This window comes from Falco cherrug, chromosome 3 (assembly GCF_023634085.1).
Source record: "Falco cherrug isolate bFalChe1 chromosome 3, bFalChe1.pri, whole genome shotgun sequence".
Taxonomy (NCBI): domain Eukaryota; kingdom Metazoa; phylum Chordata; class Aves; order Falconiformes; family Falconidae; genus Falco; species Falco cherrug.
The window spans coordinates 117240343-117265520 of NC_073699.1; the positions used below are offsets into that span (position 1 = coordinate 117240343).

At 58.0% G+C, this 25178-nt stretch overlaps 2 protein-coding genes across 4 annotated transcripts; both read left to right on the forward strand.

Moving 5' to 3' along the window:
• The first annotated feature begins 864 nt into the window (after positions 1-864).
• On the forward strand, positions 865-5030 carry HPCAL4 (hippocalcin like 4). Its single transcript, XM_055704213.1, has 4 exons — positions 865-961; positions 2804-2973; positions 3112-3327; positions 3592-5030. The coding sequence occupies exons 2-4, from the start codon at positions 2812-2814 to the stop codon at positions 3787-3789; spliced, it is 576 nt and encodes a 191-aa protein (XP_055560188.1). The 5' UTR covers positions 865-961; positions 2804-2811; the 3' UTR covers positions 3790-5030.
• Positions 5031-6996: 1966 nt separating this feature from the next.
• NT5C1A (5'-nucleotidase, cytosolic IA) lies at positions 6997-18804 on the forward strand. Of its 3 annotated transcripts, XR_003562369.2 has the most exons (7): positions 11106-11394; positions 13166-13333; positions 14159-14288; positions 14608-14730; positions 15190-15374; positions 15666-16140; positions 17058-18804. XR_003562369.2 is itself a non-coding variant. In XM_055704202.1 (6 exons), exons 1-6 carry the CDS (start codon positions 7086-7088, stop codon positions 16029-16031), a joined length of 1077 nt encoding a protein of 358 aa, XP_055560177.1. In that variant the 5' UTR covers positions 6997-7085; the 3' UTR covers positions 16032-18804. The 3 variants fall into 3 exon arrangements, 2 of the variants coding, with proteins under 2 accessions (XP_055560177.1, XP_027668962.1); XM_055704202.1 differs by lacking the exon at positions 11106-11394 and adding an exon at positions 6997-7190 and having other exon boundaries at positions 15666-18804; XM_027813161.2 differs by having other exon boundaries at positions 15666-18804.
• Positions 18805-25178: the final 6374 nt, after the last annotated feature.

Sequence of the window (25178 nt, forward strand, 5' to 3'; positions counted from 1 at the left end):
TGGCACCCCACAGGGAACTAGGATGGGGACCAGCCCTGGCTGGCTGGAGACTTCATCTGGGCTCGGTGGCCACCAGCTGTAGAGGGGGTGCTGCGGACGGGCCCAGGTGGCACAGGGATCACAGCAGGATGGCCAAGGTCACCAGGAAGAGCCACCAGCGATTGCCATGGAAACACTCCATGTTTGGATCTGGAGATGAGAGCGGTTTGCTCAGCCCTTTCCCCTCCGTGCTGCAGCTGCAGCTCTGCCAAGCCAGGAGGGCTGAGGTGTGTCCTGGTGTCCCCTCGGTGCAGGCAGCGCGGGGCCCTGTGCTGGGTGCCTGGCCCCTGCCAGCCCTGAAGCACACCAAGGGAAGGGGATTTTGGGGTGCTTTGGGATCAGCCACCACCAGGGACAGAGGCTAGAGATGGGCGAGTGTGGCACAGTGAGGAGGAGGAGGAGGAGGAGGAGGAAGCGGCCCCAGACAGTGGCAGCAGGGGCAGAGGGTGCAGGGGAGGGCTGCACAAGCCTGGGGACCAGGCAGGCATCTCTGGGCAGGCAGGGCCAGCAGCATCCCTGATGCTGAACCCAGCACTCCCCTCATCCCACTCCCCGCATCCCCCCCACATCCCACTGCCAGCATCCCCCCTGCATCCAGTCTCAGCATCCCACTCACATCCTGGTCCCAGCATCCCCGTCCCAGCATCCTCCCCAGCATCCCTTCCACTTTGCCCTCCGGCATCCCCCAGCATCCCAGTACCCCCCCAATATCCCACTTCGACCCCCCCCGCAGCCCCTCCCGGTTGATTGACAGCCCTCCCAGCCAATAGGCGAACGCTGTCGCCGGGGGGGCGGGTGGCCTGCGGCTACAAGAGGGGCGGGAGCGGCGCGGGTAGAGCCGGCGGGCTGGACCGCGGCCCCTCCGGTACCGGCACCGGCTCCGTGCGCCGCCGAGCCGCCGCCTGTCCGCGCCGCACGACAGGTAAGGGCCGTCGGGGCCGCAGCTGCCCCCCTCCGCGGGGCTGGGGTCCGGTTCCCGCCCGGTTCCCCGGTGCGCAGCTGCCGTCGGGGCAGGTGCCGGGAGCCGCGCGGTGCCCGGGAGCCGGTTGCAGCGGCTGTGGGGGCCGGTGCCCCGGAGCTGCCCGCCGGGTGGGCAGAGCAGCTTCTGCACCCGCGAGCGCTGCTGCCCCCAGCCCCATCGCCCCATCCATCCCCTGGGGTCGGGCCCTGCGCCCCTTCCCTGCCCCCCCAGGGTGCGGATCCGTCGGGGTGGTGCTGGGGTGGGGTGCCCTGTGCTACATAGGGCGCGCTCCGGGGGCGACACCTGTAACGACCCCGGTCTGTCTTGTTTTGGGACCAGCAGCCAGTGACCGATGGTGATGTCAGTGCTTGGAGATGAGCGGTTCACGCCAAGCATGTGATGGCCCTTGTGGCCACTGGCCCCAGCGGCCATCCCTGCTGTCCCCCACCCTGGCGTGGCCTGCGCTGGGTCCCACTCAGAAAGCGGACTCGAGGTCTGTGGACCAAAGGATGCTCTTCTTGAGTCCCAGCCTCTCTGAAGGCTTCTCTTGCAGGAGAAGGTGTGGTGCTCCTAGCAAAGGTCATGGTTGCTTTTTCCTAGTGGGAAAAGCTGCCCCTTGCGCAGGTGAGAAGCGGCATCTGCCCGCTGGCACGGCTGGTGGGAGATGCCGGAGGACACGAGCATGGTACATGGTGGGGATTAATCAGTCCCTGCAGGTTAGAGCTGGACTGTGATGCCAGGAGGGCTCGTGTAGCTCCGCAGCCAAGCTGGGGATCGCTGAGGACTGTGCTCCGTGGGTGTCCGGACGTTCCCTCAGCTCTGGCTGCCGAGGTGTGGTGGGTTATGTGCTGCCGCGGCAGACGGTGACAGATGCTGGTGGGATGATGGGGCAGGAAGCAGCCTCTGCCTGTGGGATTAGCTGGGAGCAGGACTGGCTGGGAGCACCGGGAGCCCCGCATCGCTGCGGGGGGAGGCTTGTGCCCATCCCAGGGTACCCCCATGCCCCCAAGCCCACATGGCCAGGAAATCAGATGCTCGGAAGGGAGATGGTGCTTGGTTGGGCTCCAGGTGAACTTCTACTCAACTTTATGGAGAGAGAAGCTCTAGGAGCTCTCAGCAAACCATCTGCTGCTCAGGCTGAGCGGCGCTGGCAGCCAAGGCTGCGTGGGAGCAGGCACGGCGTGTATCGGAGCAGCTCCACGTCCTGCCCACGCAGCTGCAGGCTTGCCAGTGCTCCAGTGCACCATGCTGCCGGCAGCCCCATGGCAGGGGGGTGCCTGGCTGAGGACCCCATCCTCGCCAGGAGCTGGCCAGCAGCAGGTTGGGCATTGCTGCAGCTGGCTGGATGCTGCAAGTCAGATGATGCCCGTGAGGGGTTTTTTCCACCCTGTTTTAATGGCAGACTTGTGTTACCTCTTTGCCCCATCCTTACGAAGGGCAGCTGGACATCATGGTCTGGTAAAGGCCATGTGAGGAGTTCTCGGTCTTCAGTTGATTTTTGAGTGGTTTTCTGCACCCCAAAGGGAGCCAGCCTAGGAGATGGGGGGGTGGGGGACGGGACGACACTGAAAGTGATGCTGCTGGCTGCCCCGGCAGGCTGCCCCAGGGCCAGCTCCTGTGCATCTCTAGTAGCCAGGGCCACGGCTGAGCATGGGCACCAAGCCTGTTCCCAGTATCACAGTTGCTGTCTTGGTGTTTCACAGTGCATGGACACCCATCAGCTGGGTGCAGGGTGGAGGAGGGCCTGGGAGCACCAGCCCTCCCTGCTCCTGGGGTGTAGGTGCCATGCATTTTCTCTCCCAGAGGCAGCCATGGGCAAGCACAGCAGCAAGCTGGCTCCAGAGATGCTGGATGACCTGGTGAGGAGCACGGAGTTCAGCGAGCAGGAGCTGAAGCAGTGGTACAAGGGCTTTCTCAAGGACTGTCCCACCGGTATCCTCAACCTGGAGGAGTTCCAGCAGCTCTACATCAAGGTGGGCTCCAGCCAGGGCCCCAAGTGCTGCCTGTGGGGCTGGAGCACCCTGCTCCAGCTGGGGCAAGGTGCTGCTTCAGGTGCAGTGCCCATACCAAGCTTCCCCTCCTCATTTTGATCTGTTCTCTCTTTCCTGCAGTTCTTCCCCTATGGAGATGCCTCCAAGTTTGCCCAGCATGCTTTCCGCACCTTTGACAAGAACGGTGATGGGACCATCGACTTCAGGGAGTTCATCTGTGCCCTGTCTGTCACCTCCAGGGGCACGTTTGAGCAGAAACTCAACTGGGCCTTTGAGATGTACGACCTGGATGGGGATGGGAAGATCACACGCTTGGAGATGCTGGAGATCATTGAGGTACCGGTGCTTAAAGTCAGAAGGGGTAGCTTGTTTTTTCCAGGTTTTCCAAATCTATTGGATCCCTTTTGGCACCAAAGAATGAGTTTTCTTGCCCAGAGTCTTTTCTGAAAGGTACCTGGTCTGCACCTGATTGTAGTTGTGCAGCAGCACAGCAGCTGTCTGGGTCCCAGCAGAGCATCAATCCTGTCCCCTGCCTTGTCCTGGGACCTTCCACCCATCTGATATCCCCACTCTGGTACTTTGCTTCTCTTCTTGCTCCAGGCCATTTACAAGATGGTGGGGACTGTGATCATGATGAGGATGAACCAAGACGGGCTGACACCCCAGCAACGTGTTGACAAGATCTTCACAAAGATGGATAAGGACAAGGATGACCAGATCTCGCTGGAGGAGTTCAAGGAGGCAGCAAAGAGCGACCCCTCCATTGTCCTCCTCCTGCAGTGTGACATGCAGAAATAGAGCCCTGGGGCTCGTGGCTGGACTGGCTGCAGCCAACCTCTGCTCCCCATGATGGTTTCCATCCCCATTTTCTGCTGAGTGCCCCCATGCCCACTTGGCCCCAGGCATGAGTCACGCTCCATCCCTCCTGCCACCCATCCACCTGCTCCCAGCTGCGTCCTGGGTAGCCCACAGGCTGTAGTTCTCCCTTGATGGGCAGAGCCTGCTCTGGGTGTTGCCGGCTTGAGGTTACCCCCAAATCAACCCTCTCCCATGCTGGAGCTGGACTCCCTACAGCCAGTGGTGAGCACCTTGGCTCCTCAGGGCCAACTGTTCCCATGTTCCTGCTGTTTTCTCCCTGCTTTCCCCCACTGCTCCACCTGGCCCATTTCCTGATCCTAAATGAAACCAGCTCTTTCCACCTTTCCGCTGATCCCTTCCTCATTGCTTGTGATGCCTCCAAGGAGGCTGAAAAGCCCCAAGTCCTGGCCCTCGTCTCTTCTTCACCTTCAGTTCTCTGCAAGGCTTCCCAGAGGGGCCAGGGCTGGCCCCAGGGTGCTGGGGAGCTCAGACAGGGTGCTGCACCCTCCTTGAGGGCTCACTACCTTGGCTCTCTCTGCCCACCTTTAGCTTTTCCACCTCTGCTTTTGCTTTTTGCTGCTGGGAATGGCCAGGGTTGGTCAGAGGACTTTAGGGGAGAGCAGAAGTGTCCATGGCCACCTCTGGATGTGGCCAGTGTTTGATCCTAAAAGCCACCTTCTGCCCCATCACCTGTGTGAGCTGGCAGAGCAAGCAGGTGACCTCCACAACTGCCCTGGCAGCATCTTGGATGCTTTGTGGTGGTTTTGGCCTTCCTGGATATTGAGGTGATGCCTGGGGTTCTAAATTGAAGGCAGGGGCTGCCCATCTCCTCTGAGGGCTGCCCTGGGCCAAGATCAGGAGTGTGGGCGTTGAAGGCATGCCCTGGTGTTGCTTCTGGTGTGTGGCACTACTGTGGGGACTGGTGGGTTCTGGACTGGGGCTGTGGAGAGGTGTGGATGGGTTCTGTACCTGCTGAGCCTCCTGGCAAGGCTCTGAGGCCACAAGAAACAGGTCTGTCTCCTTCCTCCCCCCATCCTAGCCTGCTCCCTCCATCCCTCCTGCCCCAGGACCGGAATATCGTCACGGGTCTGTATTTAGTCTGCACGTTGTGGTGTTGATGACTGTAATATCTGTTAGGAGATGGTGAAGTTGTTATCTATTTTTTTAATGGAAAAATAAACTGTCCCCATGTGTGACGTTACCCCTGAATGGCTTATGGGAGGGCAGCTGGCTGCTGCAGCTATGGGGAGAGCGAGATGACAACACTGCACTCCTGAGCATCATTCATGGGTCTCATTTCAGCCTGTGACACTCCAAGGGATGGAGAAGCCCTTGAGGACAGCCCAGTGGGGCTCAGCCTGGGGAGCCTTGAAGATGGGTGAAAGCATAACCCCTTGACCATACAAGTAGCTTTGGTGGAGGGAATGTTGTCTTTTGGGGGTGGGTAGGAGCCAGCATCCCTGCTCTGTGCTGCAGATGGGTTTCATTTGTCAGCTGGGAGCTGGTGCCTGTGCCCTTCATTCAGGGCTGGGCATAGGCAGAGGACCTGGTGGCTTGTTCCGGGCCCCATCCCAGCACCATCAGCAACTGGGACCTGCTCCCACTATATCTTTGCCCATCTTCTCAGCCTCCATTTCTCCACCCTAACGTTCTCTGCACATATTTTCCTCTGGCCTTTCCTCTCCATCAGCAGCCTGTGGAGACGGTGGCTGTTGCTAAGGAGCTCTCAGCAACTTTAAATGCTTCTCTGTAGTTAATCAGGCAGGGCTGGCTCCCGGCCGCAAGCCTGGCCATGCGGGACCATTCCCCCCATCCCACCTGGCTTCAGTGTGTGTGGAAGTGTGTGGCTCGGCTTCCACCCTGCAAATCACCAGCATCTCGCCTGTCCTGCAGCCGCCAGCACGTGAGCACAGGGATGGGAAGATGCCAAAACCATAGCAGTGCGGGTATTTTTAGGCGTGCTGCGGAGGGAGAGCTCTGCACCTTGGGGTTGGCTGCCCTGCTTGTCCCGGAACGTGTATGTGTGTTTGCAGCTCAGCAGTGCCTGGGGAAGGAGGGACTGGGTGGGTTGTCCCTGCTGTGTGGGAGCCTGGGGACGTGCCAGGGCTGCTGTCTGAAAGGGCAACAACTCGGGCTGAGAGGAGACTCGGAATAGCCTCGGTGATTCTGGGGCACTCAAAGCTCTTGCTTCCCTTGGGGCCACCCCAAAGGAAGAGCGGGTATTTCCCAGGAGGGAACGGTGAAAGCTCTGGGGAAAGGGAGTAGCTGAGGCTGAAATAATGTTGAATTCCCAGAAGGGCATCCCAAAGGATTTGGGGTCCAGGCAGCTGGGTGAGCACCAGCACCCAGCCTCCTCCGGCTCTGCTCGGCTGCACCTCAGTGCGAGGGAGGTTGTGTTTGATCAGTCTCACGGACAAGGACATGGGGTCCCCGAGGCTGTGGTCCATGGGGAGGGTTGGCTTTTTGCTGCTGACACAGAACTTTGGGCAAAACTTTTCTTCTGGCCTCGGTGCTGGGGCGCTACCACCTCCTCCCAGGCACTGCCCTGTGCCAGGTGGGATGAGGAGGGGTCCTTCATCACTTGGCCCTTCCTGGGTTGGTCTCTGGGGTATGCTCCCTGCTCTCTGAGGGTCTGCTGGTCACGCTGAGCTGAAAGCTGGGCTCGATCCCACCAGCACTTGTTGGAGAACGTTTGGTGAGGATCCTTAATTAATATCTGTGCTCATCCCATTAACTAGCACACAGTGCAAGTTACCTGGCATGGAGCAGAGCGTGAGTACAGCTGTGACCCCCCACGCAGTTCAGTGCCACCCCTGAGCACCCTGGTGCCCTTCCAGCTGCTCGGTGCCACTCTGCAAGGGTGGGCAAACCCCAACGACCCCCGGGGCTGAGGTGTCTCCCATGGGCGCACTGTCACCTGCTCCCGTGTCCTCGCCAGGTTCTCCGCTGATGCCACCTTCCCCCCCCCAGCCCCGTTGCTCCCCGGGGGTCTGGTGCCCCGGGGCTGGCTCTGCCCCGGAGCGGCTGCGGAGCGCTCCCGGCTCCATCCCCCCCCGGCACCCCGGGGGCTGGGGGAGTGCGGCAGCGGAGGGGCGGGCTCGGTCCCGAAGAGGTTAAGCCGTGTCCCGGTGGGCTGAAACCCCGGAGCTTCATGGGATGCCTTATAAAGCGCGCTCCGCCGGCCCGGCAGCGGCTCCGGGAGCGCCCGGTACGTGCGGAGCCGCCGCCGCCGCGCCATGGAGCCGCCGCGCACCGCCGGAGCGCCGGGCGCGGCGGGGCGGCCCTGGGAGGAGGCGAAGGCTTTCTACGACAACCTCGCCCCCAAGAAGAAGCCCAAATCGGTGAGAGCCCCCGAGGTGCCGCGCAGCTTCGCATTCCCAGAGGAGCCAGCCCCGCTGGATGCTTCAGCTCCCCTGGGTGCCTTCCCCACCCCCCCCCCGAGTGCCCCTGGGTCTCTCCATCTCCTGCAGGGTCCTCCTGGGTGTCTCATCTTCCCTGGGCTCCCCCATGGAACCCTCTGGCTCTCTCTGGGTGCTCCATCTCCTCCCCGCCCCCCGCATGTCCCATCTCCCCTGGGTCTCTCCATCTCCTGCAGGGTCCTCCTGGGTGTCTCGTCTTCCCTGGGCCCCCTCTGGGGCTTTCTGGGTGCCCCATCTCCTCCAGGTGCCCTGGGATCCCCTTGATGTCTCTGGTTTTTCTTTGACCTCCCTCCCCATCTCTGTCCAGGTCCTTGGGGAAGCCCTGGGTCATTCTGGGTGCCCCCACTCCTCTGTGGCATCCCTCGGTTGCCTGGGGTCTCTCCGGATTCTGCCAGCCTCCATGGGTTCCTGCAGGTCCCTGGGGTGTTCTCAGGTCCCTCCGGGCTGAGGTGTCCTTGCAGAGTGGCTCCGTGCCCCACGAGCTGCCTGTCCCCTGTGCCAAGGTGGGAGGCCCTGCCAGGGACAGGAGGGGTAGCAGTGGTGGAGCAGAGGGACAGCCTGGGGACCGAATCCCTGCCCGGGGCAGCAGGGTGTCGCAGGGTGTAGCCACCCCTGCCAGGCTGGCCTGCTCCGGGAGATTAGAGGGAAAGCGGGTGTTATCTAACCAGGGCTGAGCCTGCCGGGTTTAAATATGGGAGTGCCTGGAAGTGCCGGCCTGTCTCAGAATAGCTGCGGCGGTGCGGGGCTGGCAGCCTGGGGGGCTGGGGGCTGTGCCCCGGGGTGGCCAGGCCCCGGTCCCGCAGCCCGCGAGCCCACCCAGCCGTAGCCATCCTCACATCCTCAGGGCTGCGGGTGCCCCGAGCGTGTGGGGCTCGGGGTGACCTGCTGCCTGTGGTGGCCCCGTTCATGGCAAAGCTCTGCGGGTGGCCTCTCCGGCGAGGGGACATGGCCAAGGCCCCGCTCTGCGCACTCCAGCTTGGAGCAGCCCCTCTGCTTTCCCAGTTGGGGACCCAGCTGCAGCCCCCAGCCCTGTACCCACTGCCAACGGGCAGCGCTGCTGCCTTCGCCCTTCCCGGAGGAGGGGGACAGCCTGGTTTGGTGGCGGGATGCAGCGGGGTTGTCTTTCACGCCATGCTTTTGGCCTCCTGCGGATGTCAGCCCAGGCTCCTCCTCTTCCTCTCCTTGCAGCCAGCTCAGTGACCAGCACGTCCATCTCTGCTGTCCAGCTGGGGAAACTGAGGCACGGGGTTTGCTCGCACAAGTGACAGAGCCGTGCCATCCACTCGTGTGGGGCTGGGGCTGACACCCGCAGTGCCTCCCCAGCCCCGTGCCCCTCCGCTGGGGCACGCTGGGGGGGCCCGGTGCCCATGGCCAGGCAGCTCTGCTGCCCTCGCACACAGCTGGGGCCGGCCTGCCCTGCCAGGCAGCTGCCAGGCACCGTGATGGATGGCTGCAGAGCGCTTTTCTGCATTATAAATAATGTGTTTGGAAAACTCAAAAACATCTCAGCCATCGCGCTGAACTTTAATCTGATCCCGAGCAGGGGGCTCACAGCTGCCCAGGGCTCGCTGGTGCAAGGAGATGGAGTTTGCTGTTGGCCATCTGTGCTCTTGTGGGTGCTGCGTCTGCCTGTCCTCTTGGCTCAATGTCCCTGCCAGCCGGAGCAGGTACTGGTGCGGGAGCAGGTATGCACTGTGGGGGCTGCTCCCCCCCAGAGATGGGCTGTAAGATGGCAAGAGGCAGGGTGATTTTGGGGAGCCCATTCCTGCCTTGAAAGCGGGTTACCAGGGTGTCCCCACAGCCCACGGGGCTCCCTGCTCCGCAGGGGTCTCCGCTCTTCCCATGCCCTGGCTTCCATGCCTGCTCCGGCCTCGCTCGTGCCAGCTGGGAGGTCAGCGATGAGACCTGCCACCCTTCAGCAATGCAGAATATGTCCCTCCGGCCTCTCCAGTGACACCGCGGCGGGAGGAGAGGCTGGGTCCGTGGGAGCCTCCTGCTCGCACCCCCGGCTCTGCCAGTGCCCTGCACCCAGGGGGACCCATCCGGCTCACCAGGGTGCCTCAGTTTTGAGATGGGGTGGGAGCCACACTTGACCCTTCCTCTTCCCTTTCTGTGTCCAAAATTCACCTCCAAATTTTCTATTTGGTCTTCTGCAGCATCCAGGGGAGTGCCTGATGCTGCCGGAGTTCCTCCAGCTTTTTAGGGCAGGTGGGTCCAGGAGGTTCGGCCCCAGGCAGTGTAAAAGGATGAAGGGGTGCAGGATGGGGTCCCCACTGTGCTCTAGGGGTGGCAGTGAAGCTGCTGGTGTTGGGTGCCATTGTGGGGTACCTGTAGCCCTCCTGGGTGGGAGGGCACAGCCCCGCCGCGCATCCCGGGAGCGTGTGGGATTTCCTAATGTCTGTCTCTAATCCTTGGGGGGCCGCTTAGGATTTATATGTGATTAGAAGGGCGATTTAAAGGCCTGCCAGCTGTTGGGTCTGCAGAGGAAAACGTGCTATTTCCAGTCACTGCTGAAATACATCTTTACCCCAAAATTTAGGGTGCTTGCGTCTGCGATGCATTTTGTGCTTTATGGAGCTGGAGCCTGCCGGAAAGGTCACTTACGCTTCTGAGGTGGGGTTTGGACCTTGTGGACCACCTGGGGCTGTGCTAAGGGCTGATGTTCCTCTTCAGAGGGCTGGGCTGTCAGGACGTGTCCCTGGTCGTCCCTCCAGCTTGGCTGAGCCCAGGGATGGAGCCAGGGTTGGGATGGGACCTTCCCCCGTGCTGCCCTGCTTGTACTTGTGCTAAACACATCATTAATCTCTCGCTTGATGTTCAGGATGGGGCTGGATTTGACCTTCCCGTGGGAAGGGAGGAAGGGAGAGGAGCTCATCATGAATCCCCAGGCAGCAAATTCAGTTGGATTTGGCTGAGCGGAGCCCCACAGCCGCTTCCTGGGCTTGCGTTGGATGATGAGCTTTAAGTGACCTTGGCTGACCTTGCATGCCGCTCTGAGGGTAAAAGAGGGTTTGTCATTCAGAGTGCCCAAACCTGCCGGAGCTGGGGCAGCTGGAGCAGGAGGCTGCACTGGGATGGGGTGCTGTGCAGGCTCCACAAAAGCTCGTGGGACTAAATGTGTCCTGGAGAGGACTGTGGGTCGAACCCCTCCCGTGCACATGCTTCTTATTAAAAATGAAGGGTGTTTTCCCCCAAAATGGTGATGTTTCAAGGCAAAGGGGGGTTTGTTGGGTTGTTGGCAGCCCTCTGATGGAGGACTGGAGGTGCTGTGGTTCCTGTAGCACTGTGACTTTTCCTTTAAGGCCCATTTTTGAATGTAGTAATGATCATCTGCAGTACTAGTGGGGATGAAGAAGCATCCAAACAACCAGCCTGGAGGAGGGAACGCTTCCAAATGAAACCTCCACTTCAAAGAAATGTCAAAATGTGAATCCCTCCTTGCAGAGCAGAATTGCCTGATTTTTTAAATGTCAGCATTTCCCAGAAAACAGCAGGGCTGTTCCAGCCCAGCCGGAGCTGGGATCTGTGTTAGTGCCCGGGTGAGACTTTCTGGCAGAAAGTGCTCCAAAGGTGCAAATCTCCCTTGGCAGGAGCGAACAGGATCCGGCAGGTCCCTTTCCCAGAGGCCAGGCTTCCCTCCCGCGGGCAGCTGGGGCTCCAGCAGCCCACGCTGGGGCAGAATTAGGCCCCAAGCTTACGGTTATTTTTATTGCTGTGTTTATTACCTCTTAAATTAACCTCCTGGAGGCTGGTGCCTTTAAATGGCAGGGAAGGGACCTTGAGCAGCCTGTTGCTCTTGCGCAAGGTGCCTGTGCTGTTGGCACCGGCTGGGTGCAAGGTGTGTGCTGTGGGGAGATCGAGATGCAAATTCCAGCTGGGCATCTCGGCTTGTGGCCCCACGCATGCATCTCACCCCCTTGAACATCCATCCCTCTGTGCCGTGCGTGCTGCTGACCTACTTTCTGTGCTGGGCATCCTCCTGCAAGGCTGGCTGTGGAGGATGCTCTGCCCTGTGGTCCGGCGGGGACCAGGAGCAGGGAGCAAATGCCCGGCAGCTCTCCCACCTACCCAGATAAATAACCCAGGGCTGCAGGGATGCGGGAGCAGCAGGACTCCTTGCTGGAAGGTAATGGCCGGATGTCTCAAGAGCTTTAATAGTTATTAATATTTTCAGCTAATAAATGGCCCATGACACCGGAGTTATTAATTAATGAGCTGGAGTGCCAAGTCTTGGCACTCCACGCTAAGTTAATAGCTAACATCTATTGGGTAGCTAAATGTCGGATGGGGACCTGGCTGTAGTTCACTGGTGGGAGCGATGCTGGTGTCGCTGATCAGCTTCTGCGTGGACCTGGGTGATCACGGGTGTCCTGGGGGCTGTTCACCTGCTTTCGAAAAAGAGCCGCTTCCAAACGGGGCCTTATTTCTCTGCAAATGCCACGGGAAAGGGCTCCCTCTGGCCACGGTGATGTTCTCAGCCTGAGCTAATCTGTGTCTGGTCCTAATTGCCCACTGCTTAATCTGTTTGCTGTGGATTTTGGGTATTGATGTGGCCTCGGTGAGGTGTCGGGGACCGACCACGCTGCAGGGCTGTCCCCGGGCACCGCTTGTGGAGGGTGGGTGGGTGCTGGGAATGGCATGGGGGCTGCCATTGACTCATTCCTGGGTGCGCCGCCATGCCGGGCAGGATCCACGGGGCGGGTGAAGGGCACAGCGAGCCCCAGGGCTGGCCCAGCCCTGTGAGGAGCACAGATCCCCAGCGCAGATGGGGGTACCTGGTCCTTGCCAGGCTGCTGTTGCGGTAAAGCTCAGCCCTAGGCAGGGTGGGGGCTTGAACTTTGGAGCACCTGGGTTTGCAGACGCCCTCCTGCCCTGGGGCAAATGGCATTGCCGGAAGATTACTCACCGGGCAACATGCTGTACCAGGATCCTGGAAATCGCAGAGGAGCTGAGGGTGAGGTGGTTCTGAAGTGCTGACGGCCCGGATTTCACAGGCTCCCTGGGGAGATGCATCCCTGGGATGGCTCCCAGCTCCCGGCGAGCATCCCCCATGTGAGTCCCCAAGCCCTGTCCTGCTCTCAGGACTTGCTGCAGGCAGCGTGTGCTGGGGCCGGGGCTGCCTGTGCCACTGTCCCTTAGGATTTGCTGTTCCGGGAGCGAGGGTTTCTCCTTGGCCATCAGTCATGAATTTGCTTTCATGCTTGCAAGCGAGCGATGGGGATTAACACCCTTCTGCCTTCCAAGGGGAGAGGGAGGACGGGTGAGGGTCAAGATAAGATTGACTTTCCTGGTGGCCCCTCTCACTGCCAAAAGCCCCACTAGAGGCCCCTTGTTGACTTCAGTAGATTTTGGATCAAACCTTCGAATGTTAATAATAATGACTCATAAATCATTGCTTGCACCACCTGTTTGTCATGTTTCCGCCCACAATAACTATATCAAGTGTTTTTATAAGCTGAGCTGGCACGGGTTGTTTGTCACATCTGGACAGCATCGTGGGAGTGTGGATCTGGCTGAGCCACAGCGTGTGGTTTTTCCTGGCTAGGCAGGGGGGTAAAGCCTCGCAAATTCCTTCTGCATGGGGTTGAGTGGTTCTCCTGGGGTAGCACGTTGGGTCTGGATGAGTCCTGGGAGCCTGTTTGTAGTGGGAGGGCTTGGGCATGGTGTGAGCATCAGAAAAAGGCTCTCGGGTATCTGAAATGTGTGGGGATGGTGCATCAGGGCTTTATCTGTTGAAGCATTGGAAGATCAGGGTTGCAGCTGCCCCATTATCCTCCAGATCCCTCTGGAGGTGTCACCCACCCCGTGGCCTTTCATGTTGAAAATTAAGAAATGCTTTCTCAAGCAGCGGGGCTGGGTGCAGGGGCTGCCTCCCCATTTTCTCCCTTTCTCTGCAGCCGAAGCCTGAGAATGCCATCACCATCGCGGTGTCATCACGAGCGCTTTTCCGCATGGAGGAGGAGCAGAAGATTTACAACGAGCAAGGGGTGGAGGCCTACGTGAAATACCAGCTAGACCATGAGAACGAGCCCTTCCTCCCTGGGGCTGCCTTCCCTTTTGTCAAGGTGAGCACCCACCCATCTGAGCTGGATCAGCACTGTGGTCCTCACCCAAAAGTTTTGGGGAGAGGGGAGTGCTGTGGGGTGCTTGCGTGGGGAAGGGATGGGACATGAGCAGCGCAGCAGAAGGGATGTAACCACAGAGCAAACAGAGGTCGGATAAACCTCCTGGCAAGTGATGTGCTTCTTCCAGGACTGAGCAAACGCTGAATTTTCCAAATTGGCAACTGAGCCCAAGAATTGAAGAAATCATCTCTTTGGATCATATTTAAAGTTTCCTTTTTAGGGAATTATAATTTATTATTATTATTATTACAATTTATTTATTCTTTTAAATTGGCTGAATTTAGCCTTGCTACAGAGTCAGCCAATTTCTAATTCTGACATGTTGAAATGAGGCATTTCAAACTTTAAAAATATTTTCTGATTTCTGCCCCAGTTCCACTGGATTTAGTGCAGTTTTGTGTGCTGGCCATCACTGGAAGGATCTCTTGCCCATTCCCAATGAATAAACTAATCCACTTGATGGGGAGAGACTTTCTGTTTCTGATTGCTTGAAAAATGCTTATCTGTAACTTTGAGCTAATTTATTCTCATCTCCTAATGAAAACTTGAAACTTTTTGCATTTGAAGATAGAAGAATAGCTATGTGTTTTGTCCCCCAAATCTTTCTTTCCCTGCTAAAGCTGTTTGCTAATGTCACTTTGGCTCTGGGTATAGTTGGGGTCAGGCCAGGTCCCTGGGTTTGGTGAGCAGAAGTGTTTTGCTCAGTGAGGAGGGGATCAGGGCCATGCTGACACCCCCCCATCCCCCTGCCCTGGGGTGCTGCAGGCACTGGAAGCGGTGAACACGCAGCTGCGTGAGCTCTACCCTGACAGCGAGGAGCTCTTCGACATTGTCCTCATGACCAACAACCATGCCCAGGTTGGGGTTCGCTTGATCAACAGCATCAACCACTATGGTAAGTTTGAGAGCAAAGCTGTCCTTTGCGTGGGTGCCGATGGCTTTTGGGCAGAGTGGTAGTGCTTGGCAGCAAGAGAAGGAGATGCTTCCTCCTGGCTCTTCCTCTAAACCACACGCAGAGCCCGCTTCTCCCAGATTTCCTGGGCTTTGACTGGAAGTTGGCTGGTGGTGAGGATGCTCTGGCTGCCAGCCGTGCTGTTGAACGGCAGTACCACAGTTAGCCCCCATCCTGCTGACTCCTGGGAGGCCACAGGGCAGCAGTGTCAAGGCTTGTTTGGGGGGCAATCTGGTTCACCCCGGGGTCCATCTGCCCTCAGATCTGTTCATCGAGAGGTTCTGCATGACGGGAGGGAACAGCCCCATCTGTTACCTCAAGGCCTATCACACCAACCTCTACCTCTCCTCCGATGCTGAGAAAGTGAGTGGGGCCATTGAAGAGGGTGAGTCTGGGGTCCAGCTTGGTGGAGGGACAGTGGGGGGAGCCTGGAGCCCTCAGGGGGTTGGTGCCAGGAGCAATAGCTCCAACGTCCCTGTCCCTATGTCGATGTGCAGCTAGGGTCTGCCATGTCCCACGTCCCATCCTTGATGCTCCGAAGAGCCTCTGGTTTCCATAGAAATAAGGCTTTCCTCGAGCTCTGCAGCTCTTCCGAAGGCTGTAGAACAGCAAAGGCACTGTTTTTCCCCATTAATTCTTGTATGCAAAGGGAGATTTGTCATCTGGGGATTTGTTTTTGCTGTCAAAGGTCTTGAGGCCAAGCTGCTGGCACTACTGGGTGCATGCATTTTCTTGCAGTGTTTGCTTCCAGTCCATCGTGTTTCGCTCTGCTCCTCAATGGATAAGGCATGAGGCTGGGTCCTTGGGTAACTGCCACCTCTTGCCTCACGCTTTACCCCCACAGGGATCGCTGCAGCCACCATCTTCAGCCCCAGCAAAGACCTGGAGGTGTCGGAGAACCAGCTGCGGGTGGCGTTTGATGGTGACGCCGTGCTCTTCTCTGATGAGTCGGAGCAGATCGTGAAGGCTCACGGCTTGGACATGTTCTTTGAGCATGAAAAGGCCCATGAGAACAAGCCTCTGGCACAGGTAGCACTGGGGTGCAGCTAGACGAAGCCGCTGGGAGAGAGGCAGCCTGCAGGGATGCTCTCGCCTCTGGGAACAAGCCAGGGGTCGGCACGTGGAGTGTGAGATGGGGTGGGTCAGCAGCCTGGTAGTGCTGGCCCGTGGGATGGCTGTGGCTGGCACCTCGCTGTTGTTTTTGGGGGGCTCACGGGGAGAAGGGTTTACCCAGCATGTCTGGCTCTGCTGGGACTGGGTGCCTGGAGGAAGGAGTGGCGTGGAGGTCTGCAAAGTGATGGTTTCTTCTTGCTTTGGCAGGGACCCCTGAAGGGCTTCCTGGAGGCCCTGGGGAAGCTGCAGAAGAAGTTTTATTCCAAGGGGATGAGGATGGAGTGTCCCATTCGCACCTACCTGGTCACTGCCAGGAGCGCGGCCAGCTCGGGAGCCCGGGCCCTAAAGACTCTGCGCAGCTGGGGCCTGGAGACCGACGAGGCTTTATTCCTGGCCGGGGCTCCCAAGGGGCCGCTGCTGAAGAAGATCCGTCCTCACATCTTCTTTGATGACCAGATGTTCCACGTGGAGGGAGCCAAGGAGATGGGCACTATCGCTGCCCACGTCCCCTACGGCATCGCCCAGAAGCACAAGCAGCCAGCGCAGGAGAAGCAAACCCCGAACAGCAAGTAGCAGAGCTGGCTGGTCCCCCGGCGTGCGGCACGGTCCTCACCCCGCGCACCACGCTCTGACCTGGGTTGCAGTCTGCGAGACAGAGAGCATTTGCTGCGGCGAGCGCGAGGTTATTGCCCAGCAGGAGCCTTGTCGGGGGTGGGGGGGGCACGGATGGAGGAGGGGGCTGACGAACAGCTTCCTTTTGCCTCTGTATTCGTTGCAATGTTGTGGCATTGTCCCTGTTCCTCCTGGGGCTGGGGGGTCCCCTGCGCAGCAGCCCCGTGACAGCGAGCTGTTTCCCTGTTCCTCCATGTGCTCTGCACTCGTTTCAGGCAAAATCCTTCGAGGGTGGATGTTGCCTTTTGTGGACTGTTTGTGCCAGGCAGGTTTAACCTATTGGCATTTCTTTAAAACCCCAGGTAACTCCCGAAGCCTTTGACTTACAATGCAGATGTTCAGGCTGAACTGTTGAACTGGAAAGTTGGGAGCACACAAACCCCCTTCTTGCAGCTTTGAAACAAGACGTTGTCCCTTTTAACTAAAATTAAACCGTAATATTGTTCCTTCACGGACCCAGCCCCTGCTCCCCAGCTAGAAAATCTTTCATGTCTTTGTCCCTTCAGCAAGATTTTGTCAGCTGAACAGCTTTCCTTTCATGCAGTAAAATCTGGAAAAATGGAAACAAACACTTAAAACCAAAAAATAATCCTGTTTCCTGCTTGGAGCTTTGGGTTAGCATATTGCTGGCCCAGGTTTTTATATTTGGGTTTCACAGTTGCATGATTTAGCACTTAAAAATAATAAATCTCAGTGAGGCATCCAAAGCCCAGCTCTTGTGTGAGCCATCCAGGGTCTGCAGACACATGCCTAGGGCTTGAATTAAGTTAAAAGCAGGCCCTAATATATTAGGGACATCATTTGAAGTCCATTTAGGTAAATCTGCAGAGAATTTCAGCCTGGGCGTTTTAATTACAGGATTCCCTTCACCCCCTCCCCCCCTTTCTAGGCTGAGCCCATATGAATTGGTAATCTTTTTCTCCTCAGCTTCTTAAAACCTCTGGTGTTGCCTAAAATAAACACCTCTGCTAGCGATGCTGTAAGAGAGAACCAAATCTCTAATTCAAAACCAGAAAGAGAAATCAATTGGAGAGCTGCTTCAAAATCGGCGTGAAAATCACACTGATGTTTCTGCATGGAGCCCTGTCCTAAAGGAGACACTCAGGAGGAAAATTTGAAGGTTACGTCTTTCTTGTGGGGTTTGGTTTGTTTTTTGGTTGGTTTTTTTTTTAGACGGTACACCCCATGGTTGGGCACAAAGGATGTCCAGCGTTATCAGACAGTAGTTTTCTACAAACGCCAATTCTGAGGTTTTCCGAGGTATGCGTCTGCCTCTGGCTCAGCTTTGCAGGGAGGTTTCAGCTAGAACAGCTCAGCCCTTCCCAACAGCGAGGCTAGAGCTCGAGTTATCGCACTTTGACAAATATATAAACAAGCTAGTGATGCCTTCAGTGGCTCGGGAGATGGTTTTCTCATTGCACTAAATCCTGCTCTAGCAGTGAAAAAGAAAATTGCACTTTCTTCCCCCCCCCCCCCCCCCCCCAAAAAAAAATATTTCGCTTTGGCAGACCGTTATTTGTCACACCTGGGTGACAAGCACCTTAGAGGAAGGTCTGAAATACAAAGGAACAAAAAAAAAAAGTCTGGAAAGAAATTAGTATCTCAGTAATGCATCTATTAATATACAGGTTTATAAAAAGGTCTCGTCTTTTTAATGTGAAGCCCAGATATGGGATCTGAACTGTATCTCGGAGACCTTTTTGGCAGCTGGGAGGGGGAGAACAGCTTGGTCTCCCAGTAAACTTTTTCCAAGGTGTTTCCTGAAGATCACATCGTGGAAGCCCAGCCAAGCCCAGCTCCCAAACGGGCTGCACCAGGGCCTCCTGCCAGCCGGGGAGGTGGTGTTGCAAGTGGAACAGGGCTGTCAGCAAGCCCTTAGGAACCCCCGGCAGGGTGCTGGTGGGATGGGATCCAGGGTGCAAGCACAGCCACTGGGGATGGGTGCTTGCGCTGGGTGCTGTGGGGGCTGTGTGCTTTGGATCAGGGGTGTTGGCAGGGCTCGGCTGTGCAGGAGGAGGTGCCTTATCTGAAGGTGCTGTTGGCTCCAGGGAAGCGATGTGATGTGGTTTTGGGGCAGGGGCACTGCTGCCTTTCCGGGCCTGAGATGCACAGGGAGCTGGGTGCAGGGGCGCTGCGCCGGCAGGAGCTTTAGTGACTCTGCTTAGGGTCCTCCTGCTGCCAGGGCAGCTTAGGGGCTCGCTGGGAGACCTGGTGCTTGGGAAACCGGCCCCAGGCAAGGTAGACCCCCGCCTTGCACCTCCTGAGCCCTTCCTGTGTGGGGAGGATTTTCCATTCCTGCAACGGCTGCCCCATTTGCTTTTATCCACATGGCTTCCTACATTTTTTTTTTTTCCCCCTTTACCATCACTACAACCGGCAGGCATGGATTTGCTGCTTCTGTACTTTCCTCACGTGCCCATCTGTGACATCCCCTCGGGCTGGGGGAGCGATGAGGTCCCCAGGACCGGCTCCATGGGCTGGGCACATCTCCCACCCTGATGGGCCAGCGCAGTTGTGCCTCTTGTGCTGCGCTGGCCGACAACTGGACTTCCCCGCTGTGTGTTGTTGCTGTGGGTTTCACTTCATTGTCCTCTGATGGTTTTTCTTGTGAATGGACTGCCATGTTAATGAAATCCCTCTGGGTGTTTTTCTGTAATAAACTGTGTTGGTCCCAGCCCGGCTCGCTCTGTTGCCGTTCTCACAATGGGTATTTTGGCTCCCTGGTGCAGCTGGTCTCGGGTCCCTGCTTGGGACCTCCCAGGCTTTATGGTGAAGGGGTGGGGTTTATGAGAAGGAAAAGGGCCTTTGGGGATTTAAGGAAATTCAGGAAATGTAATAAAAGTAGCTACCTGGGAACTGGAGACCTCTGGGAGAGAGGTGGGATTCCAGCCTTGAGAGATGCGCTGTGATACAGCTACCTCCCTCTGGTTCGTGAACGGGCTTTTGTTGTAACCTGGAATCGTGATGAAGTCCTGGATAAAAATAGAATTTGGCAGAAGAGTTTTGTCAACTTGATCTTCTCCCAGCCAACAGGTGGGAGGCAGCAAAAGCTTTTTAGAAGAGATTTATTGCTGCTGAAGTACCGGGTTTATCCAAATAGCAATACTGCAGTTCTGGTGTTAGCTCCTCCCTGCCAATAAGGAGAACAGATGGGTTGAGGGGAAGCAACAAATTCTCCATCCCTCACCAAATATAGCCAAGGAATGTCCATAGGCCCCAGGGCAGCATCTCTGCTATGGGTGTTCGGATGGCCCTCAGCAGAGAGTGTGCTTTTGCAGCCTTGCTTGCTGGAATGCTGTCCCCGCACCCATCCCCAATCCTGCATGTTCTTCCACCAGATGCCTGGAGGAAAAATCAAATTCCAGCACTGATAAGGCCCATCTTGCACCAGTGAAGGTCCAGGTGGCGCACCCACTCCTGAGAGGTCGGGATGTCCATGCCAAAGCCAAGAGCTGCCTCTGGTGTTTGTGCAAAGGCCACCCCGAGCCCTTGGCTTGCTCTTGGGGACCGGTCTTGGCACTGGGGCCAAGGGGCCAACGGGTCGTTGAGGGACATGGGCCAAGGCTGTGCAGGGAGGGAAGGGGGAGGTTAGTGCAGTTGGGTCTGTCACGTCTTGTCGTTGGTTTCCTGCAAGCTTGAGTTTTTGTTTCTGTTGCCTGTTTTCTGAGCTTTTCCTTCATCAGGCATCGAAGGGCTTTGCAATGAGTGTGCTTTAAAATAAAGAACATGGAGGAGGAGAAAGCGGAGGCAGAGCTGATGGAGAATTATGTTGCCACTCAGCTATTGTCAGCGCAGATGTTCACAAGGTAATCATGGCCTCTGAATAGCAAGAAGTGCTTTTCGTGACAAAGCCAGGATTTAACCCCAAGAACTTGTGGGGCTTCTTGGTGAGGGTGTGATGACCAGCTGCATGGCAGGGAGGTGGGGCAGAGTGTGGACTCTGCTCTCCTGGTCCTCACATACACAGGGTAAGTCATGACACCTCCCTGCCTCAGTTTCCCCATCATCGTAACAGAGATCAGAGTGATCCAGAGGTAATGTCAGGTCTGGAGGATGACTCCAGCTCCTTGCAGAAGAAAAGCAGAGATCCAGGAGTGCTCTGAAGTGCAGTGAAGCCCCATATCTCTGCAGTGATGCCTGCATGCCTGGTGGCAGGTCCCAGTGCGTAGGCACCATGCAAATACAGGGCTGCCCTGACAACGCTGTGGTGCTGGCTGTGAGGGGTCCCAGGCTGTGCTGGTGGAGACTGCACCTCTTCCCTGCAGTGCATGTAGTTTGCAGTGCATTGTAGTTCTGGAGTGTAGAATAGGGGCCAACAAATGCGAGCAGGGACCTGCAGCCATCCCAGGAGCCTAAAATGTCAGGGCAGGGGACCTGGTGACAGAAACACTCAGAGTTGGAAGAATAGATAAGAGGACGTGGCGGCAAGAGAACAAGCAAAGGGCACTTGCTATCAGTGCTAGCGGGGCCGTGCCAGGATTTGAACAGCCTGACCATCTCGTTCCTTTGACACCGCTATTTATAGCAGCGTTCACTGATGCCTCTGTCGCTGGTTCCTAAAATGGTTCCCCCGCGTGCACCCGGGGCGGCTGGGCTCAGCCATCCCGCGCCGGGGAGGCCACCAACGAAGCAGTGACTCAGTGGAGCGTGTGTGAAGCTGCTCATCGCCCCGCTGACGGAGGAAGCCAGCGTCTCCCTCTGCCAAGAGGCAGCTCCACGCTGGGCAGCTCCTTGGAAGATGCACCAGACGGTTTCTGTTTGAGGCCTGGCCCCTCGCCAGGAAGAGTCAGTGGGGTGAACAGACCCACCTTCCGCCCTGCTTCTTCCTTCCCCCTCCCCAGAACAGGGGCTTGTCCGGCTCTGTCTGGGAGCCAGCAATTTCCACAGCTTGATGTTGGTCCTTAAGGTAGCTGTGGGGATAGTTCTGTGTGTCAGCCACGCTGGTGGAAATAACCCTTTGGTTACTGGGCTGGAGCAAAATGCAAGAGGGCAAAGAGCTTGTAACTGCTGAGTAAATATGCCTCATTCCCCGTCTGGAGATTTGCCTTTTAAAAACCTGCTTCGTTTTCCCAGTTCTTCCCAGGCCAGTGAGCAATGGAGGCAGAGATCTCTCTGTCCTGGCGTTTTCCCATTCCTGCAGCAAAAGCTTCGTTACCAGGGCTGCACTTCAAAGCGTTGCTGGCAGCGCTGCGCTGGAAAGGACTGTGCACATAATCCCACCGAGGAGGAGAGGAGGGGGTCTCCGCAGCCCTGGGGCTACCGATGCCAGGCAAGTATGGCTGCACTCGCAGGGGGCGATGGCCAGCCCCGCGCTGCTGTGAGCTTGGCACAACCCGTGCCAGATTTTTTGATTGAATGGCGTGAGAGGAGATGGGCGTTAGTGTTAAAAAAAAAAATAAATTACAAATATAATCCTCAGGGATAGCATCCAGCAGTCCTGTGCACAGGATGTGACTTTTGCTTGTTTTCTTTTATTTAGGGCAAATTGCACGGTTATCCCTCTGTGGCAAAAAAAGGGGATGTGGAGCCCAGGGCTGGCACTGAATTTTTAAGACTTATCATGGGAGCTCCAGTCCCGCTGGCTGGCGGTACACACGAGTAGCTGGAACTGGCCCACGCTGCGGCTGTGTCCTTGTCACCCCTTGTCACCGCGGCCATCAGCAGCCGGCAGGGAGCCGCGCTTTCCCCCTCGAGATGAAGCAAACCCATTCACGGCCCTGCGAGTCAGTGTCTGCTGGCAGCGGGGTTGGCGACATCCCCCCCCACCCCAAAACGGGGACCACTTCCAGTCACAACCCCCGGACTTAACATGGCAGCATAGCCCTGAGTGAGGACCGGCAGAGTCTGGCTAGGGAATTCTGCGGAGGGGAGAATAAACGAGGGAAACTTTGCCCAGATTGCGCCGCAAGGGAAACCTGGCTCCACCGACCCCGTGCGGCGCTCGCTTCTGGGCTGCATCTGGCAGAATTTGTGCATGGGTGGAAGTGGTTGTGTGTGCTGGGAATTGGCGCCCATGTTGGTGGGGATGTGCTTATCCCAGGGAGCGAACAGCCAGCTGGGTCCTGCTGCCACCACCGTGGGGACAGGGACAGTTGTGATGCCAAGCAGGTGCCACGAGAGAGTGTGGAGGGCTGTGCGGCATGGCGGGAGGGTGCAATGGTGGCAGGCATCCTGTCCTTCGTGGGCCTAAGGGCTCCAGATGGCATCGCCACCCTCCATGGTGCCACCTGCTGCACCTCTCCTTCAGGCGTGTGTGTGGGGAGTGTGTGAGCCAGCACCTCTGTCGCAGCGCAGCCCCAGTGGCCATGTTAGCCCCCAGGCTGCCCCCAACCCGCCACCTCGTGGGGTAGGTCCTCCACAGGGAAGGGCAGCTGATTGAAGCCCAGCAAGCTGGGAATGGAGAGGTTTTCCTCAGCACCAGCTTTGGCATGGGGCACCGTGTCTGTAGGTGCCAGTGTGGCACTAAAGCAGGGCCACCATCTTGGGCACTGTGGTGCTGAGGTGGGGCAGCCATCTTGGGCACTGTGGTGCCAAGGCAGGGCTGCCATCTTGGGTGCTGTGGTGGTGAGACAGGGCCACCATCTTGGGCACTGTGGTGCTGAGGTGGGGCCACCATTTTGGGCACTGTGGTGCCGAGCCAGGGCCACCATCTTGGGCACTGTGGTGCTGAGGCGGGGTTGCCATCTTGGGCACCGCAGTGGTTGAGGCAGGGCCACCATCTTGGGCACTGTGGTGCTGAGGTGGGGCCGCCATCTTGGGCACTGTGGTGGTTGAGGTGTGGCCGCCATCTTGGGCACTGTGGTGGTTGAGGCAGGGCCACCATTTTGGGCACTGTAGTGGCTGAGGTGGGGCTGGCATCTTGGGCACTGTGGTGCCAAGGCAGGGCCACCATCTTGGGCACCGTGGTAGTGAGACAGAACCGCCATCTTGGGCACTGTGGTGCTGAGGTGGGGCGGCCATTTTGGGCACCATAGTGGTTGAGGCAGGGCCACCATCTTGGACACTGTGGTGCTGAGGCGGGGCCGCCATCTTGGGCACTGTGGTGGTTGAGGTGCAGCCGCCATCTTGGGTGCGGAGGCAGGGCTGCCATTTCGAGTGCCACAGCAGGGTGGCCATCTCAGGCACCATGGCAAGGCTGCCACCTCAGACACCTTGTCACCCAGGGTGAACAGGCTGCGGGGCCACCCTGCACAGCGATGGGGGCTTTCCTGCTGGCTGTATAAACAGGCCCCTGCTTCCTTGGCGGCCGGGCGGCCTCCTCCAGGTGCGGCTGGGAATCATTAGGAGCTCTCCGCGCCGGGCTGAGTGTGGGAACTGGAAGAGAAAGCTGGAGAGAGGCCTTCTTTCATCTCCCCACTCCCTCCTCCCCCTGTGTCTGCCAAGCCTGGCTTCCTTTTGAATCCTTTAGCTTGTGCCAAGTGAGGGAGAAGGGGGGGGGGAATAAAGAGAAAAAGGGAAGAAAAAAAAAAAACCCACAGGAATGTGTCCGGGGATCTGGCTTCATTCAGGCTGCCGAGCCCTGAATACCCCAGCTCCCGCTCGGGGCTTGGGGAGCCGGAGGGAGGGAGGCCACGGCCGCCCCGCGACAGAGGCAGGGGGAAAACAAACAGGGAAGCAGCATTTGTTCGGTGGCTGTTACCACAGTGACTGACAAAGGGCTGTCTGGGAGGGGGCCACGGCCACATTCCCCCCTGCCACGGGGCTGGGGAAGGCGGGAGCGCCGGGTCAGGGCACCCCGAGTCCTGCGGGGGGAGTGAGGGCTCTCGGCGTCTGGGCAAAGCCCAGGCCACGTTTCATCCCGGCATGGGGACATGGTGCCCAGACAGACGCCCTTGTGTCGGGCCTGTCTCCCAGTACAAAGGCGACAGGGCTGCTCGCAGGGAGGGCGTGAGGGGGAGGGTGGGAGGCTTTTCTCCAGCGCTTCGGGAGGATGGGTTTTTGACTCGCGGCCAGCTTTATTCCCAGCAAATTAATAATTTCCTCTTGTGGCAACAATGTTGGCCTCTGTGTGTGTGTGTCAGTGTCTCCCACTGCCCTCCCAACCGTGTTTTCCCCCCTTGCTGCTGTGCACGGAGGGTCCGCGCCGCTCACAGCGGACTTCCTCCATCCTTGTCCCCAGCTGGGCTTCTTCCAGCTGTGCGTAACTGTCAGAGTCGGCCCAGCTGTGACGGCCGCTGCCTCGGGAGCATCCCGGCGGGAGTGCTGGGCCCAGCTGTGAACTGATAATGCGAGTGCTGGAGGTGGCGGGGAAGCACGTTGGGTGGCGGGGAGGAAAGGCGCAGCTCCGGGAAGGAGCTCTCGGCTTCGCAGCCTCTCTGGCAGAGCACTTGGTGAAGTGGAAAAGTGAGCAGGCAAGCAAGCACGCAGGGCAGCCACCAGCACATACTTGCCTCTGTGCCTGCCTGCACAGGGTGCTGGAGACGCAGGGCAGCCGCAGGACAGACTCAGCACACCAGACAGGAGCACCGTCCACCCCAACTGCTGCAAAGCGCCTGGCACTTAATTTGGCAGTGCTATGTGTCACCCAAGAGTATTTGCATAGCTGTACACACTTGCACGAGCCCGTGTACACGTGCTTGCTGCTTCTCAGGGCACACCTCCCTGTGTGCCATGGCTGGGCTCTGCGCATGCCCCCTGCGTATTTGCTGCCATCACCCTGCAACCCCATTCCCACACCACCCTGCCTGCACAGCTCCTGGAAACACGCTGGGCTGCCTGTGTGCCCGCTGCAGCACAGATACCTCTCTCTTGTGTGGGCACACAATATAGCATACGGTATCAGGAGATCTTCTGGAAACGCAGTCCACTCCTCTGGCAGCATTGTGGTTTGTTCCTTATTTATATCCCGGGGTGGTGCCACAGGTGGGCAATTGTTCCAGCTGACAGCCTGAAAGGCAAAGAAACAAGATTTAACTTCCTGCTATTCAATTAGAGAAAGTGAGCATTCATCACCAGCTGCTGGCTGCTGGCAGGAGCAGACCCACCCACCGTGGCGGGCACAGGAAAAGCTCTTCTCGGCAGGAAAGCTGCCTGCTGCCACGGGCACCG

What these genes read in the sequence shown, in the direction of transcription:
- NT5C1A (XM_027813161.2), top strand. Translation starts at nt 11,269, where the DNA reads ATGCTCTGCCCTGTGGTCCGGCGGGGACCAGGAGCAGGGAGCAAATGC. An exon ending in CAACAGCATCAACCACTATG is followed by an intron (nt 14,289 to 14,607) that starts GTAAGTTTGAGA and finishes ATCTGCCCTCAG; the next exon opens with ATCTGTTCATCGAGAGGTTC. An exon ending in AGAACAAGCCTCTGGCACAG is followed by an intron (nt 15,375 to 15,665) that starts GTAGCACTGGGG and finishes TTGCTTTGGCAG; the next exon opens with GGACCCCTGAAGGGCTTCCT.
- HPCAL4 (XM_055704213.1), top strand. Translation starts at nt 2,812, where the DNA reads ATGGGCAAGCACAGCAGCAAGCTGGCTCCAGAGATGCTGGATGACCTG. An exon ending in TCCAGCAGCTCTACATCAAG is followed by an intron (nt 2,974 to 3,111) that starts GTGGGCTCCAGC and finishes TCTTTCCTGCAG; the next exon opens with TTCTTCCCCTATGGAGATGC. An exon ending in AGATGCTGGAGATCATTGAG is followed by an intron (nt 3,328 to 3,591) that starts GTACCGGTGCTT and finishes TTCTTGCTCCAG; the next exon opens with GCCATTTACAAGATGGTGGG.